Source organism: Sus scrofa, chromosome 8 (genome assembly GCF_000003025.6).
Source record: "Sus scrofa isolate TJ Tabasco breed Duroc chromosome 8, Sscrofa11.1, whole genome shotgun sequence".
NCBI classification, from domain to species: Eukaryota; Metazoa; Chordata; class Mammalia; order Artiodactyla; family Suidae; genus Sus; species Sus scrofa.
In genome coordinates, this window is record NC_010450.4 from 135,589,184 (window position 1) to 135,607,313 (window position 18,130).

General features: G+C 47.9%; 1 protein-coding gene across 1 annotated transcript in view; it reads left to right on the plus strand.

Annotated features, from left to right (window-relative positions):
* The window catches only part of SCD5 (stearoyl-CoA desaturase 5), a 126,686-nt gene that overhangs the window by 81,838 nt on the left and 26,718 nt on the right, over nucleotides 1-18,130 (plus strand). Inside the window, 1 exon segment of the mRNA NM_001114278.1 lies at nucleotides 5,857-6,062. Within this exon segment, the coding sequence (NP_001107750.1) occupies nucleotides 5,857-6,062 (206 nt within the window).

The following is an 18,130-nucleotide window of genomic DNA, read 5'->3' on the forward strand; positions in this document are numbered from 1 at the left end:
GTTTTCTAAGATAAAACCAACAGATAGTCTTGTAAAAAATTTCAGAATATAGAATAAAATGTAAAAGTCTTTCTTCTACCTCTTCCTCTTCCTCCCCTGCGGTAGCCCTAGGACTTTTTTCTCTCTTTTTATTTATTTATTTTTTAAATTAGTTAAACTCTCCTGTCTTTTTTTTTTTTTTTCCGCTTTTTAGGGCTGTACCTGCAGCTTATGGAGGTTCCCAGGCTAGGGGTCTAATTGGAGCTGTAGCTGCCGACCTACACCACAGCCGCAGCAACGCGGGATCCGAGCAGCGTCTGCGACCTACATACACCACAGCTCACGGCAACGCCGGATCCTTAACCCACTGAGCAAGGCCAGGGTCGAACCCGCAACCTCATGGTTCCTAGTGGATTTTGTTTCCACTGCACCATGATGGGAACGCCTCCTCTCTCTTTTTTAAAATCAAAGTATAGTTGATTTACAATGTTGTGCTAATTTCTGCTCTACAGCACAGTGACTCAGTCATACTATATATACGTTCTTTTTAAATGTTATTTTCCATCGTGGTCTATCCCAGGAGATAAGACTTTTTTTCTTAATATTTCTCTCCAGAAATTTTCTATGTACACACACACACACACACACACACACACACACACACACACACACACACACACACAGTATTCAACTAATTTATGTATCACAAGGTACTAAGTCAAATCCTGGTTTGTGGAAATTCAGGGTTTTTCCAAGTTTTTGCTTCAGTGAGCATCCTTGTGGTTAAATCCTTGTACCCACCCATGATTATTTCCTTAGGATAAATGCCAGGAAATGAATTGCACAATTTTAACGCCTTTGATATCTGCGGTGCATTTGCCCTTCGTGTGGTCTGTGCCAATCTCTCACCCTCACCCATAGGCAACACTGAATTTTTAGATACCTTTCAATTTTAACACACAAACAAAAAAGTATACGTGCGGCGGGTAGAACTGCCCTGCCCGTGAGCACCTGAAATGTGGCTGGTCTGAAGTGAGGTATGCTAGAAGTGTGAAATACACACCCAGTTTCGAAGAATTAGGACAGAAAAAAAAATCGTGTAAAATATATCATTCATGATTTTATGCTAATAACAGGTTGAATGATATTTTGAATATATTATGTTAAGTAAGAGTACGTGAGGAAAACAACTTGCTTGTTTGTTTTCACTTTTTAAATGCGGCTATTAGGAAAACGTAAGTGCCGTGGCTTGCGGTGTATGTCTGTTGGAGACCAAAGAGGAGGGCCGTCCAGGCTTCTCCGTGGATAAGAAAACCTACCACCGAGCGGGGCGCGCCCAGCTGACTCTCTCCTCTTCTCCTGCTCCCTCCACCCCCATCCGTACCTCACTTAGAACCAGCGCTCTTTATTTATTTTTTAATACATCTTGCTGGAGTGTAGTCGGCTGAGAAAGCTGTGTTCGTTTCAGGTGTACAGCAAAGTGAATCAGTTATACATATATCCATTCCTTTCTTTTTCTTTCTTTCTTTCTTTTTTTTTTTTTTTAATGGAAGTTCTCAGGCCGGGGTCCATTCGGAGCTGTAGCGCTGTAGCTGCCGCCGACACCACAGCCACAGCAACTTGGATCCGAGTCGCGTCTGTGACCTACACCCCAGCTCATGGCACCGCCAGATCCTTAACCCACCGCGCAAGGCCAGGGATCGAACCCGAGTCTTCGTGGATGCTCGTCAGCTTCATTTCGGCTGAGCCATTCCTTTCCAGACGTTTTTCCCATGCAGGTTATCACACAGTATTGAGTAGACTTCCCTGTGCTACACCGTAGGTCCTTGTTGCCATGTGTTTTACACACAGTGGTGCACACCTGTCAGTCCCGCCTCTCCAATTTGTCCCCTGCCGCTGTCAATCTCACCTCTCCAATTTGTCCCCTGCCGCAGCATTTCCCCTTTGGTAACCACGAATTTGACGTCAAAATCTTGGCGTCTGCGTCTGTTTTGTAAGTTCTTTGGTGTCATTTATTAGATCCCTGTATGAGTGATCTCATCTGAAAGATGGCTGTCTTTCTTCGCTAAGTGTGACCATTCTCCGTCCGACCTTCTTCGCTAAGTGTGACCATTCCTAGGCCCATTCATGCTGCTGCAGATGAGCCAGGGCTCTTTAGAACGGATGTCGCTGCCTTCACCACAGCGATTCTTGGTCAAGAATGATCCATATCCGTAAAAGTGGCAAGTGTCCGCTTTTGAAGGGAGTGGGACAGTGTGTTCAGACGTGAGCTACCAGAGCCAACTGTTAGGTGCAGACTCTAAGTTGCAAATTCAGTCCTCTGTTAACGGATGTGTTGGAAAGCGTGCGTGTTTAGGCTTCAGGGCTGGCTGTGGAGCTCAGCATCCTGCCGAGGCGTGCACACGGAGAAAGACAAACCCCGTGTGACGTCTCTCATGTGTGGAGTCTGAAATATGGCACCGTGACCCTGTCTACAAAACGAACAGGTCATGGACACGGAGGGCAGACCTGCGTTTGCTGGGGGGCGGGGGCTGGGGGTGCTGGCGGGAGCTTGGGCTTGGCCGATGCAGACGGCTACCTTTGGAACAGGCGGGCAGTGGGGTCCTGCCCTCCAGCATGGGGAGCCGTGTCCAGTCTCTTGGCTTAGAACATGGTGGAAGACGAACCAACAAAAGACCCCAACGAGAACAGGTGTGTAGGGGTGGCTGGGTCACTTGGCTGTAGCAGCAGAAACTGGAGGAACACTGTAAATCAACGATACTGTAATGAAATTAAAAAGAAATTTTAAATGTGTGCACAGAGCACAGACAGATCACGCAGACTTGACAGCCAGTTGGTTTCCTTGATGGAAGGTCGCTGTCTCCCTCTGCGTGAAGCCCACTCTTTCCAGGCAAGGGCGATGGGTCTGTGTAAACACCCAGCGACCAGGAGGTGGCTGGGGCTGTGGCAGCGGCTGCAGGCACCTGCCACCCCAGGTTTGCTCGGCCGTCTCTCCGCCCCGGCAGCCCTTCCGCACAGACTGACTGTCCCAGACGCACCTTCAGCAAACGCAAATGCGCTTCACAGGCTGGCTCCATTCTCAGTCCCTTGGCCATCAAATTGAAATGCAAACAAAAGGGCGGGAAGAGGCTCAGGGCCAAACATGCGACGACGCTTGCTCCCTTTCTGCCCTATCGTTGGCTTGTGTCTTGTTCTTGGAGTCATTTTTTGCTGGACTCGACTTTAGAGTTCAAAACAAGACAATAGCAGAAGGCTTTTGAAAATGCACCTCAAAGTATGTTTGGCTCGATTGTACGTTTGATCATTGGGAATGTGGCCCCGATTCTTGCCTCATCCCACGGCTTCTGTCAGGAAGGCGTCCAGGTAGAGGAATTAACATAAAGAAATAGCTCTGTCCTAACTTGTCTTCATCATCATTCTTTTGTTGTTGCTGAAGTATGCTTAATTTTAGGAGGAGGATGTTTCTAGCCCTTTGGAATGCTCCATTTAGAGTTTTTGTAAAATTGCACGGAACTAAATTAAAGAACCAGCGTAAACTTTTAGCAAGTGAAAGCAAGAGCTGTCTGTAATTTGGGAGAATGAGGGGCATGTCTTGGGGAAGGGAGCGTGCGCGAAGCACAGGAGCGCCATCTCTGTTCCATGACCGGCTGGGCCTAGCGGATGAACGTGGGTAAATGTCTGCTAAGCCTTAGTTCTGGCATCTGTGAGCTGGGGCAGCGTGTACCCTCCCTTCTTCTGTGTTCACATGGGTTTGAAATAAAAGCAGTAAACCAATACAGAAGGAAGAAATTATTCCTTGGGCTGCAGTTCCATCCCCACTCCCGATTCTGTGATTATAAATAATAAATGTTTTCACTCGTTCCACCCGCTGGGAACATCTAAAGACCTCTTTCTTATCACAGGAAGCCAGGCTATAATTTTCGCCTTATACAGGCTGCTAAGCACCTTTTTCCCCACTTTATATTCAAAGACAAGCATATTCTCAAGGTCTCTCTACCTTCCCTCTCGTGGTGCCATTACGAAAGGGTTCAGCCAATTTTAAAAGTTGTCAGCGGTGCAATAAGCTGAACAGAGTTTTGGTTTCTCTAGGTGAGCCAGAGAAACCAAAAACCAAAAAGAACCCTTTTTGGATTAAAACAAAAAAATAAAACAAACTGTTAGGACTTTGGGAATAAAAAACAGTTCCATCTCTTCTCATCAGCAGGATGAAGCCAGTACTTGTGAAATGGCAAATTCCTAGTAAAAGCATGGTGAAGTACTGAATGGTATCATATGAAACATGCGTACCTTTCTGAAAAGGCTTATACACTATATACACTTATTTTTGTTTTCAGATTAGAGTTGATCCTTGAACAACTCAGGGGTTAATTTGCGTCCTTTTTTTTTTTAAATTACAACAATCATCACCACCAGATTTTTACAGCATTTCCATCCCACAGCCTCAGTGCATCCCCCCGCCCCCCCAGCCTGTCTCATCTGGAAACCATACGTTTTCCAAAGTCTGTGAGTCAGTATCTGTTCTGCAAAGAGGTTCATTGTGCCCTTTTTTTAGATTCCAGCAATCATCACGCCCACATTTTCACAGTGTAATTAGCCTGTGATTTATTGCCAGTCTTTCCCATCCATGGTTCCTCCATATCCTCAGATTCAATCCGCTTCAGACTCTGCAGTACAGCCATAGTTACTGTTGAAAATGTCTGCGAAGTTCAAAACCGTTTTGTTCAAGGGTCAACTATAATTTTCCTGTCAGAAGCACTTCCTTCCTAACCTCATTTGTCGTCTTCAAGTTTTGAAAGCATTATCAGATGAAAACAAAACGGAGTCTAAATGGCGAGTCTATAGGTCTCCCCGGTCCGTGGCCATGGATAAGGTTTCATTAACAATGTCAGCCCAGGAGTTTGGTGGCTCAGCAGGGTAAGGATCCGGCATTGCCATTGCCGTGGCTCAGGTTGCAGCCATGGTACGGGGTCGATCCCTGGCTGAGGAGCTTGCCCATGCAGCAGGGGCAGCCAAACAAAACCAAACCAAACCGATGTCAGCTGAAATGCTGCCCCGATAGCTCACCCAGGACCTCCAGCTCCTGGCACGCTCTCCCATCACCAGAGAGTAAACAAGCCGGTCCCCCACGTGGGCCTGAGCCCCACCCTCTCTGTGGTTTGGCAGAATCTTCTGGACTCTGGTGCTTCTCCATCCTTGGGCTCCAGAGTCTCTCTTGGGATTCCAGTTAGAGCCGCCGGCCCCTTAGGCATTGCTGCTTTTCCGCTTGGTGTATCCGGCCAAGTACACCAGACTCCCCAAGACGCCAGCGTCCCCTCCCCTCCCTTTCTGTGACACGCTGGTAGAGCAGTTCTCAAGCAGTATTTTTGGGCCCTGGTATTTTGCAGCGCTTTGGTGAAGGAGCTCTTTGGGTTTTTACTTGCTGGCTTCCTGTTCTCCGTGTGTTGGACGTGAAGCCCATAGGGGGAGGGGGCTAGAGAGGCTGGCTAAGAACCAGTCTCCTTTCTCACTTAAGATGGCACTCTCCTCGGACCACCAAGGCTTTCTCCTGAGCCTGGATCGCTCTATTCCTCAGCTGAATGATCTCCCAGGGGACAGGGGTAGCCCCCACTGGCACTTTCTTTCAAGTTCCCGCCCCTGGCAGGCGGGAACCTCCTGCAGGGGCACATCTCAAGCCCAAGCTAAGATCCCTACTAGGTGAGGCTGGATTCCTGTTTGGATGAAACCACCCCCAGACCAACCCCAGGGATTGAACTTGAGGAGGAGAGGAGGTGGGCGGGGGAGGGAGGCTGAGGGGTGGGGGCAGGCGGGAGGCTGGGAAGCCTGCCGGGGGCTCGGGGGTCCTTCGGCGCTTCACTCAGGTCTGCATTCTCTCTGCAGAACGACATCTTCGAGTGGTCCAGGGACCACCGCGTCCACCACAAGTACTCGGAGACGGACGCTGACCCCCACAACGCCCGGCGCGGCTTCTTCTTCTCTCACATCGGGTGGCTGTTTGTCCGCAAGCACCGGGATGTCATCGAGAAGGGGAGGAAGCTGGACGTTACCGACCTGCTGGCTGACCCTGTGGTCCGGTTCCAGAGAAAGTAAGTGAACCGGCACCGCCCGCCTCCCTCGGGGACGGGCTGCAGTGACATCCCCAAGCCGCTGGCCCCGAAGCACGTGACGGTCGGGTCTTCTTGTTGGGATTTCCGTTGGTTCCGTCTCTTTCGCTCATTGCAATTTCCCTCTTCCCCATTTGTTTGAATTGGGACTTGATTTTGGAATGGGTTTCCTTTAAGCCCACTTGTCATTTCCTTTTCGACCCATCCGCCTGGCTGATTTCCTGGAATGTGACTGTCGTTTTTTTCCTGTTTCCCGGGAGGCGAGGAGGACAGAGATGACTGCTTTATTTTGCAGATAGACTTGAGTCCAATGGGACTGGACTCTGTTGGGGGCCCTGCTCTCTTCTCCCAGAATTCTCTTGGCTCAGTGTCTCCCCTCCCCCACTCCTGGCGGTGGAAACCCCAATAGGTTTCTGGGCAGAGACCCACGTAACAAAGAGCCCCAAGGTGCTTGTGTGCACGAGTGGTGTCAGCTGAGCACATTCAGTCCGTGCGCATGTGCATCTATTTTCAGCCAGACGAGGCGAAAGACCCCTGTGATTATGCTGGCAAGTGGAGCTCGACCTCCGTTCACATTTTAAGTAGGGAGCTGGCACGGGCTGTGCCCATGCTGGTCTGGATCTACAGAGTCGGCCACGATGAGAGCACTCCTGAATGGGTTCGTTGCCCCAGAGCAACGGATTTATGTGCAAAGAGGGACAGTTTTTGGATCCCCTCTGGTGGAGCCTTGAGATGATATGGTGAACAAGGGGGTCACTGGACACCATCTCCACTGAGAGGCAGGAGTCCTTTGAGGACTTATCCAAACAGTGTCTCCTGAAAATGGAAATAGAGGCTGGCCTTTGACACAAGAGACCCTTGCATGAGAGGAAGGACGGCTTAGAGATGTACTCATCCCCACCCCTGCCTCTCCTCTGACCTGGGAGCCAGTAGTAGCACACACATGGTGAGATGCCGGCTGGGGGAGACAGAGGCCCAGGCTCGTACTGACTCCCCACGTACCAGCGAAACGATTGACGGCTCCAAGGCTCTGTTTCAGCTGTAAAATGGGAATAACAGTAGTACCCTGTCTCTTACAGTTTCAGTAATGAGGATATAATGGGGAAAAAACATTGGGAAATGCCTGGCACGAAGTCAGAGCTTAGATCAGTGATGACCCCTTTTTTTCCTTGGCCCTGCCTACATACGGTATTGAACCTGTGCCACAGCAGCGACCCGAGCCGCTGCAGTGACAACACCACATCCTTAACCCACTAGGCCACCAGGGAACCCCAGCGATGACTCTTATCCCACAGGCAGCGGCTACTCCAGAGGATTCTGTGTCTTTCCAGCCCTGTCTTCTGTTGATTTCATCATAAGGTCTCTGTTTTCCCTTGGTACAGCTCTTTCAGGTGGATACAACTGGTACCGTACCCAAAAGTTTATAGTCGAGAATAACGAGATATTTTTCAATGACCAATCACACAGTTTGTTGATTTTGAATTTTTTCCCATGAGGATAACACAGGAAAATCTGCAAAATTCAGAAAAGTAGAAAGAAAACCATCCACAGTCCTGACACATGAGCGCAGCCACTGTGCAGGTTCTGCAGCGTCTCCTTCTATATTTTATGCATATATTTGATACATTTTACATGACAGCAGTCATACTGCTTATGTAATTTTACGCCTCGCTTTTTCGCTTCAGATGATCTTGTGGGCACCATTATCCTGGGCTGCGTGAGTTCACCATTTGCGTGTCATGGTTTATTTAACCATCGCTCTACGCTATACGTCATTTCCAATTTTGTGATACAAATGATGTTGCTCTCCAATTAGTGACGCCTTGGGACAATCAGACCTTAGATTAATTTGAAGAGCTCGGATGAGAAGAAGGCAGAGAGTCTTTTATTTTATTCATGAGAACTGAGCTGAATATAATAGTCTGGGTTTCTCTGACCATACAAATGGAAGATTTTTTTTAAGTAAAATCTTTTCCCTTTTTAAAAAAATGTGGGACCCTGATTCATGAGGTGTATACTCGTGGTACATACGTCCAGAGACTATTTCTAAATGCAGGCAGAAGAATGAAGACTGTTTCAGTGTGTTCCCTGAAGAGTTATCTGAGGACATGTTTCATCACCAGGCCAGTGACCAGAGGAGGGTGCAGCTCTCAGGAGCCATCCAGCCATGTCGTCACTCCACACCCATGACCGAGCTTCTGCTGGGAATCAGCGCTGAGGATACACCCTTAAAGACTAGTCTCAATCCCCCCGGAATTTGCAGACTAGCAGGGAACCCCCACATTAATGTACAGATAATTATACTCTAGAGAGGGATGTGCTATAATGAGGTAAAGTAAGATACCACAGGAACACAGAGAGGGGTCCCACCCTGCAGCCTGGAAGGAACTAGCCTCTAAGCCAAGACCTGAAAGCTTGGAGTTCCCGTCCTGGCTCAGCGGTAGCACACCTGACTAGTATCCTTGAGGACCCAGGTTCAATCCCTGGCCTCGCTCAGTGGGTTAAGGATCCGATGTTGCTGTGGCTGTGGTGTAGGCTGGCAGACACAGCTCCAATTCAACCCCTAGCCTGGGAACCTCCATATGTCGAGCGTGAGGCTCTAAAAAAAAAAAAAAAAGACCTGAAACTGAGAAGCAGTTCAGTGAAGAAGGGGCAGGGATATTTCTTATGTCTGTCGCTAGATAAAGCCATTGAACTTGAGAGCTGGGAGGGATCTTACAAATCAGCCAAGCCAGGCCTTCCATTCTTCCTGAGAAAATGGAGAAACAAAATGTAAACAGAAAGTTAGGAGCAGCGGTCCTGTCGGTCTGTTTGGGCTGCAGTGACAAGAGCGCTGTGGGCTAGGTGTCTTACTACACAGGAGACCTTTATTGCTCGTGGTTTCGGAGGCTGGGAAGCCCAAGTGCAAGGCACCAGCAGCTTCCGTGTCCCCGCTCCGTGGGAGCGCGATGCCTGGTTCACGGATGGCCGTGCATGCTGTGTCCTCACCTGGCAGGAGGGGGCTCTTGGGGGGCTCCTTCGCCAGGACCCTTATCCTGTTCACCCCCGAAGGCCTCATCGATTGAGGGTTCGGTTTCAACAGGGGGATCTGGGGAGGGGCGGGAACACTGCATTCAGTCTTTCGCAGGTACCCACGGCCCATCTCAGATTATTTGCTCAGCGTTTTGGATTTTGCTCTTGCTGTTTGCAAGGGGCTCCAGCAGTTCTCTGAAGTGGGGGTGGGCCCTCGGGGCCTTTGGTCCTTATCCAGCCCGGAGGAGGCGGAGATCCGAATTCCCAGATGCGGCTCGGAAGCACCGAACTAAAGGCAGAGGGCTTCTTCCGAGACAGCGAGAGGGTGGCATTTTCACGCCTGTGAAGCCAGCGCCACCCGGCTTGCCAGTCAGGCCCTGAGGAGTTGGGGGATGAGTCTCGGGGCTGGAGGCTGGAGCCGTGGGTCCCAGCAGCATCGGTACCGCCACGCCGGGGTTCCGTTCTTGCTGCCCCAGGCTGAGTGGGGGGGCTTCCTGAGAAGCCGAGAAAGGTGCCCAGCTTGTCTGGGGCCCAGCCCTGCACCCCATGTCTGGGCCCCCCTTAGAGAGCCCCCACCCACCCCACCCCACCCCACCCCACCCCACCCCACCGCCGCCGCCGCCGCCGCCGAGCGGAATTCTCTCTCTGCTCCTCTGAGGACCAGGGTTTGCGGCTGACCCCAGCCCCTCCCAGGGAGCCGTGTTTGTGCAAAGAGACCCAGCTGAACACTTGGAGCCTTTCCTCAAACGGGCAAATGTGTAAATGACAGAGACCCAGGATTGAGAGGCTCCTCCTTCAGCCGGGGCACCCACACCGGCACTGCGGTTGGTTGATCTGTGCTTGGCCGTCGCCATGGCAACGTACCAGAGAGAAGCTGGCCGCAGAGCCGGGCTTGGTCCACTTTCTCTTATACGGTCTAATAAAAGGGAGAAGACGGAGGCATTGTGGGCAACCAGAGATCAGCACAGTTCAAGCTACAGTTCCAACTTTTTGTCTACAAGATGGTTTTAGCAAGTCTGTTATAACACAGAGCTCCTGCTGTGGCTCAGCGGATTAAGAATCCAACATAGTGTCAGCAAGGATGCCAGGTGGGTCCCTGGCCTCGCTCAGTGGGTTAAGGATCCAACGTCGCCACGAGCTGTGGCAGAGGTCACATGAGGTGCAGTTGCAGCTCTGATTCGACCCCCCAGCAAGGGAACTTCCATATGCTGCAGGTGTGGCCACAAGAAGAAACAATAAAATAAAACTAAACTTTTTTTTAAAAAAGGCTGTCATACCAGGTAGTAAACTGGATCTGTTTAGGTTTTGCTTCATCAAGTTATGAGTGACGAAGAGGCAGGCATTAGGAGGTACAAGGGAGAGAAGCCAGTGGTGTCACACTGAGACCGCGGCAGTTCAGGTCCCTCCCCTGGGTCCCTGTCCTGGGTGCCTTCGAGGGCCGGCTCGTCCCCACGGGCTGATGAGATCAGAGGGAAGAGGGCGTGCCCTCTGGAACCTCCTCCCACTCCTAGACCGTGCCTTATGGTCCCAGGATCCTAGAATTCCCTGCCCAGATGGCTCTGAGCTCCCTGTCGGAGCCTCTGCCAGCCTGTCCTGGACTCTGTCCTTCTGGCAGGAAGTGTTTGCACCCAGGCCTGAAGCGTGGCCAAGAGACAGCGTTGGGGCTGAGCTTAGAAGCAGGAGCTTGGATGTCCACACCAAAGCAGACAGGGCTGGAGTGGGAAGAGAAGGGTTTGGCCACAGGCTGGAGGGCTCTGCCTCTGCTCTGGGCCCGGGTCCTGCACATGTTAGGGGGTGAGGCTGCAAGAGGCTACTCATGAGGCTGAGAGTTGGGAATTGAGAGAAGTTTGTTTCTCTCACATATGAGGGAATTGTGGCGGTCCAGGTTATGGCAGCAGCACAGGGCCGGGAAAGAACTGGATTCTCTTTTTCTTAATGGCCATACCGACGGCCTAGGGAGGTTCCCGGGCTAGGGGTCAAATCAGAGCCGTAGCCACGGCAACACCAGATTTGGGCCGCATCTGTGACCTACATCACAGCTGTGGCAACACTAGATCCTTAACCCACTGAGTGAGGCCAGAGATTGAACCTGCATCCTCACAGAGACGACGTTGGGTCCTTATCCCACTGAGCCACAGTGGGAACTCCTATTTTATTTTATTGCTTTATTATTTTTGAGGACTAGATTCTTTTATCTTTTCGCTCCATCGTTTTTAGCATGTTCGTTTTTTGGTTCTGTGGTCCAAGTTTATCACTAAAGCCCCACCCAAAAGGAAGTGGGGGGAAGCCCTGTTCAGCTGAGTCAGTTCCTACAAGGAGCTTTCCCAGAAGACACACACACACAGGCCTCCACGTACTCCTCGCTAACTGTATTTGCACTCCAGGGAAGTTGGGAAATGCATTTGTTGATGTGTTGCACCCTGAATAAAATCCTGGTTTCATTGCTACAGAAGAAAGCGTGGATTGATAAGGGTAACAGTTAGCGGTCACTGCCGTAGTTACTTGTTCAGCCTTAAGCAAAATGATTGGCAATCAGGAGCCACTCGATCTTAGAGCATTTTTTATAAAGCAAGTAGAGAGCCTGTCTCCCTTTAGTGAGCAGGAACCCAAATCTCAAATGGCTCTTCTCAGACAGCGGAATGAGGACCGAATCCGGAAGCTGTTTCTCCTAATGCTTTGCTTATCCCCTTGATTCCTGTCTTAGCTAAGGAATTCCTCTAGGAGTTACAAGCAGACACTGCCATGCATTGTTGAAGTAACTGACGAGGAAGCCAGTCTAGTCCAAACACAGGAGAACAGGGCCCCTGCCTCGTTGTCATGGTGATGGGATAAGCTAAGGGAAGATGGCTGGAAGGGTTCAGATGAGGAAAGCGCTTGTTTTGGTGCCCTGGGAAGAGATGAAGATGTGTAAATCTGGCCATTCCAGGAAAAGAAAATATGAAATTTTTTTTCCTTGAATAATTTTCTCTGCATCCAGCTGTAGTTGCCAGGAATTAAATGTCTGAATTTTGGAGGACCAAGGACTTGATAAAAATCAACCCAAGAGGCGTTAGCCGTGTTTAGTTCGATCCCTTTTGTTAGAAGTCGCTCACAGAGGTCAAACCTCCCTTTGCTGTCCATGTGAAACTGTTGGTCTTTCTGAGGAGACTTTGCTGTAGCCCAAGCAGCTGAGTGATCTCTGGGATACAGGACAGAGATGATTCAATACTGCAGTGGCAATACCAACACCACAACTTCCCTCTTTTAGCAGCTAAAAACCTAGACCCAGGAGAAACCAGTGTGGCATGTAATTCAAGGGCTCATTTTGACTTTTAAAAAATTTCCAAGTCAAAATGTCATTTGTTTGCCTCTGTAAGAGGTACTTTTCCTACTAGGTCTTTGGGAGAGCTTGCCTCTTTGTGTGTGTCTGTGTGTGTCTGTGTGTGTGTGTGTTTATGAAAATACATCAGTTCCTTTAGTATCATTCTCCTCCCCCAATGACCATCCATTTCTGTGTGTGAAAGTCCCCTGGCAAGATGAGGAGACTTCTTCTCAAATGTCTGGACTCTGACTACTTCGGTCACCAGCGTGTTAGACATATGAATGACCCGGTGTCAATGGATCCTGGAACTGCGCTTTGCAAAGTGTGATCGTAGCTTCATTGTTGATGATGACAAAGGCACCTTCCCCTTGGAATCACTTCAGTAGCCAACAACAGCTGCCAGTTATTAACCGCACACTCTGCGCTTCCATTACGTCTTTATCGCTGATCCTCTGAATAACTCGGTCAGGTAGGCGGTGGCACCTGGATTCGGGACTTGAATTCTCAAGATTCTGGCTCCCCAGGGCCTTGATTAACCAAGTCAAAAAGAGTAGCATATGTTCGCATTAAATTATTCTTTCCCGAGTACAGTATTGCTGTACAACCAAAACTTATCTAGAAATCTTATCTAGTTTTGTTTTTTTTTTTTGTCTTTTTGCTATTTCTTTGGGCCGCTCCCACGGCATATGGAGGTTCCCAGGCTAGGGGTCGAATCGGAGCTGTAGCCACCGGCCTACGCCAGAGCCACAACAACGCAGGATCCGAGCCACGTCTGCAACCTACACCACAGCTCACGGCAACGCCAGATCCTTAACCCACTGAGCAAGGGCAGGGACCGAACCCGCGACCTCATGGTTCCTAGTCGGATTCGTTAACCACTGCGCCACGACGGGAACTCCTTATCTAGTTTTAATGTAAATTTTAAATAGTTATGTAGATGTCAAGGCGAGAGATTAGGTTGACATTTGAAAGTTTAGACTCACGAGATGAAAGATACTTTAGTGCAAGTAGATAATCATTCTCAGTAGTAGGTAGACGTTATCAGTTCCTGGTTCTCATTCTAGACCATGTTGAAAATACTCTTTTTGTATTTTCTTGGGATAAACAAATAATACTTCAAGTCAGGTGTATGGCTCCAGCCTCAAGGCTGCAGCCCGTAGAGAGAGTATCAGCAACCCTTATAAGAGGCTTCTATTTAATCTTTATTTATTTTCTGAAAAGTTACATCTATTACCGTTGGCTGATGCATCAGAGAAAAATTCTCCTTTTGCCTTTTTTTGTCTCTTCTTTACATATAGTAGGGGAAAAAAAAAAAAGTGGGAAAAATCTCTCATAATAGAAAGGTCATTTTCTAGTTATTATTTCTTCCAAAAGTTTACCTTTTGAAATTTCTCTAACCACTTGAAATCTGTATATTACCTTTTAAAAATATTGAAACAGAGCATAAGAATAAATCTATTTTTAGTACACAATGTAATGTAAGTTCATTGCAGAAAATTCAAAAAAATGCAAATAAGCCTTATAAAGTATAAAATAATTTGCGATACTTCCAACTTAGAAGAAAATTAGTTAAAATTTTAATGTATAACCTTCCAGAGTTTTTTTTAATGATCAGTGTGCTATGCTTTCTTTCTGCAAAAGTGTATTCATACATACTCTATATACTATTTAAAAGTGAATAAAATTAGAACAAATGTATTTAATATTTACCTTCATTATCTCATTTCCAGCCTCTGGTGTGTGTGTGTGTGTGTGTGTGTGTGTGTCCTAATTTCCAGTTGATACCATTCTTCGGTCTGAAGAACCTCCTTTACAATTTCTTGTACCACAGGTCTATTGGCAATTAATTCTCAGCTCTTGTTTAACTGAAGGTCTTTATTTTACCTTCGTCTTTGAAAGGTATTTTTACTGGACATAAAAATTCTGGATTGGCAGGTTTTTTTCGCTTAGTGTGATAAGATGTCAGTCTTATCTTGCATCATATCTGAAAAGTCTGCTGAGATTCTTAGCATTATTCTCTGCATGAACGTTTCTTTTTCTCACCTTCAAGTTTCTTTATCTCTGATTTTAAGCATTTCATTCTTATCTGCCTAGGTTTGGGTTTTTTTTGGGGGGGCAGGGAGGGTGCTAACCTGCTTGAGATTCCTTGGGCTTCTGGGAACTGTGACTTGCTGTTTTTTGTTAATTTTTGAAAATTCTTGCTCGTTATCTCTTCAAATTATTATTTTTTAAGGCCACACCCATGGCATATGGAAGTTTCCAGGCTAGAGGTCAAATTGGAGCTACAGCTGCCGGCCTGCACCACAGCCACAGCAACTCGGGATCTAAGCCACATCTGCGACCTACACCACAGCTCATGGCAATGCTGGATCCTTAACCCACTGAGCAAGGCCAGGGATCAAACTTGCAGCCTCAGAGATCCTTGTTGGGTTTGTTAACTGCTGAGCCACAAAGGGAATTCCCTCTTCAAATTATTTTCTACTGGAGTTCCCGTGGTGGCACAGTGGTTAACGAATCCAACTAGGAACCATGAGGTTGTGGGTTGGGTCCCTGCCCTTGCTCAGTGGGTTAAGGATCCGGCGTTGCCGTGAGCTGTGGTGTAGGTTGCAGACGTGGCTCGGATCCCGCGTTGCTGTGGCTCTGGCGTAGGCCGGTGGCTACAGCTCCGATTTGACCCCTAGCCTGGGAACCTCCGTATGCCGCGGGAGCAGCCCAAGAAATAGCTAAAAAGACAAAAAAATAAATAAATAAATTTTCGACCTTGTTTTCTCTTTCTCCTTCTTCTTCTGGGACTCTGATTTCACAGGTGTTATACCATTTGATGTTCCACATTTCTAGAGGTGCAGTTCTGTTTAATTATCTCATTTTTATTTTTATATTTTAGTTTGAATAATTTCTCTTGACATATCTTCAAGTTCATAAAATCTTTCCTCAGCTGTATCTGGCCTACCAGTAAGATTTTCAAAGAAATTCACCTTTTTAATGTACAGCATTTGCATCTGACATTTTTACACCTTCTCTTTGCTGAAATTGCCCATCTGTTCATGCATATTGTCTACCTTTTCCACTAGATCCCTTTAGTACATTAATTATAGTTATTTTAAAGTCCCTATGGGATAGTTGCAACATCTGGGTCATCTTTGAGTCTGGTTCTATTAGTTACGTATCTCCTGATAATTCTTTTCATAATTTTTTGGCCACGCCTGTGGCATGCAAAGTTCTGGGGCCAGGGACTGAGCCCACCTCACAGCTGTGACCCGAGCCACAGCAGTGACAGTGCCGGATCCTCTCTGTGCCACCAGAGAGCTCCTTTTACATAATTTTTAATTATATGCTAGACATCATGTCTGGAAGAACAGAGAAACTAGGGTAAATATCATTTATTCTTGAGAATGAGCACATCTGTTCTTCTTTTAGGCCATCAGTGTGTGAGGGGGTGGCAGAGGGTAGATGTTGAGTCAGTGAATCAGGAGAGGAGCTGGGTTTGGGGTTTGTTGTTGCTATGGTTACCTTTAGCGCCCCACAGACCTCAGTGGATGGCTGCCGTTACTGTGTGTGCGTACAGTGGAGTCGGGGCTGCTGGAGGAGTTTTCTAAGCATTTGTGCTTTACCTTCAGCTTTCAGCTGTCTGCACACCTGCACACAGAATAGATCTCTCTCTGCATTCTTGCCCCCACCCCTAGGCATGGGAGTTAGGGTACACGTCTGTTTCTCTGGGCATGGCTGGTTGTGGGGATATGGGGCTTCTTTGTCCTGGCTCTGATCAGTCTTAGGCAAGCCCTGTGTGCCTGGACCTTGGGTTAAGGCTCTCTGAGCATCCCTGCCTCTCCCCTCAGTAGGAGACCTGCTTCGGAGCAGTGCAGGATCCTGGGCATTAACCAGTGGGCAAAAGGTTTTTGCTTCCACCCATCCCTCAGGGCCATGGCCCTTTGCTTTTGCCTGGGGCCTGAGAGTTTTCTACTTCTCCCTCAAAGACAAGCAGCTTTTGCTTCTATTCTTCTGCTAGAGGCCAGAGGGATTTCTTCCCTCCCCCAGCAGCTTAAGACTTTTGTTTTGCAAGAGAAGGCTCTGGGGAAGAAGGCGAGACTGGCTTGTCTCCCAGCAGCAGCTGCGTGTCTGTGTCACCTCCTGCATGTCTGTGCCGTGGAGGGGGGCTCTCTCTAGCCTCTTGTTTTGCCTCTAACCTTTCTGGGGACCATCCAGTGCAGGTCTGTAGAAAAGAGTTTGAGAATGAGTACAAATTCCCTTGTGTCTGAGGCTCAAAGCTATTCCACACTGACACACGAGCACACACGTGGCCTTTAAGGGTGTGTTAAATGTTTAGCTACTTATAGGGTGGCTACCTCTTTTCCCAGTGCTCTGTCAAAAGGGAAGCCGCTCTGGGATGGACTTATCACTCTTTGGAATTCAATTTGCTGGGTTGCCTTGTGACCTCACCTCTCTGGTGGGCTCCAGAGAAGTCATTATTTTGTAAATTACCCAGCTTTTTCTCATCATTCAGATGGAAACAACACTCTCTGTGGACTTTGTGCATCCTAAGTAGAAGCAGAGCCGCGTCCTGTTTTATAATCTGCAGTTTTCACTTAATGGAATAGGGTGACGTCTTCCTGGTTTTAATGCCTGCTTAGGATCTCATGGAGAAGACGTATCGTAATTATTTCTGGTGAACAATGAAAGATTTACACCCCTTTAAAAATTGTTATAGCAATGCTATGATAAACCAGTTTGTGAGTAAATCTTTGGCTGTGATGCTTTCCTTTGACTAAAGTCAGAGTTGCCAAGTCAAATACTATCTGAAACTCAGCTTTTGATACTCATCGTTGTAATGAAATTGCACATCTTTGATTCCTAGTGAGGCTCTCCATGTGTTCATTTATTTGGAGCCATTTGCCCTTTAAGAGAGACATACAATTATTTCTCCCCACAGTTCTAAATCTGCAATTAGCCAAATAGCAAAGGTACCATCTCTTCATCTCTCTCTTTGTGTTGCTGAAGCGAGAGAGCTGATGAACTGAGGTGACAAAGCCTACTCTTCTATCCAGAATCCTCCTGCTTGTCATGGAACAAGAAGGTAGAATAGGAATCGTGGCTCAGTGGTTAAGGAATCCGACTAGGAGCCCTGAGGTTGCGGGTTTGATCTTTGGCCTCGCTCAGTGGGTTAGGGATCCGGCGTTGCCGTGAGCTGTGGTCTAGGTCGCAGACTTGGCTCGGGTCTGGTGTGGCTGTGGCTGTGGCGTAGGCCGGTGGCTACAGCTCCAATTGGACCCCTAGCCTGGGAACCTCCATGTGCCACGGGTGCGGCCCTAGAAAAGACAAAAAAGAAAAGAAAAGAAGGTAGGATAGTCACAAATGGATCTGATGTCTAGACAGGTAAATTCGCATATGTGGTATGTGACATGTCTGTTCTTACTCTCCTCCGTGATCTGAGCTGGGATATGTTAGGATACAGGTAATGATAGTCGTTTTGCTGCTGTTTGGCTTCCTGCAAGGTTCTCTAGTTTATTACTCCAGCTACTCTCCACATTTATCCAGCTAGTACGCCTCACACTAAGCTAGAAAGAGAGGAACAAAGGAGAAGCTGTTTAGACAAGAGGCATCAGAAGCCACCAAGGCATATATTTAAAGTAAGAAGTAGACTAGTTAACTGGAAACAAGACGAGGTAACTGGAAACAAATCCATTACTTAGTTGTCCAACTTGTAGTTCTCGCCATGAAATGATTGCAAAATTAATGTCTT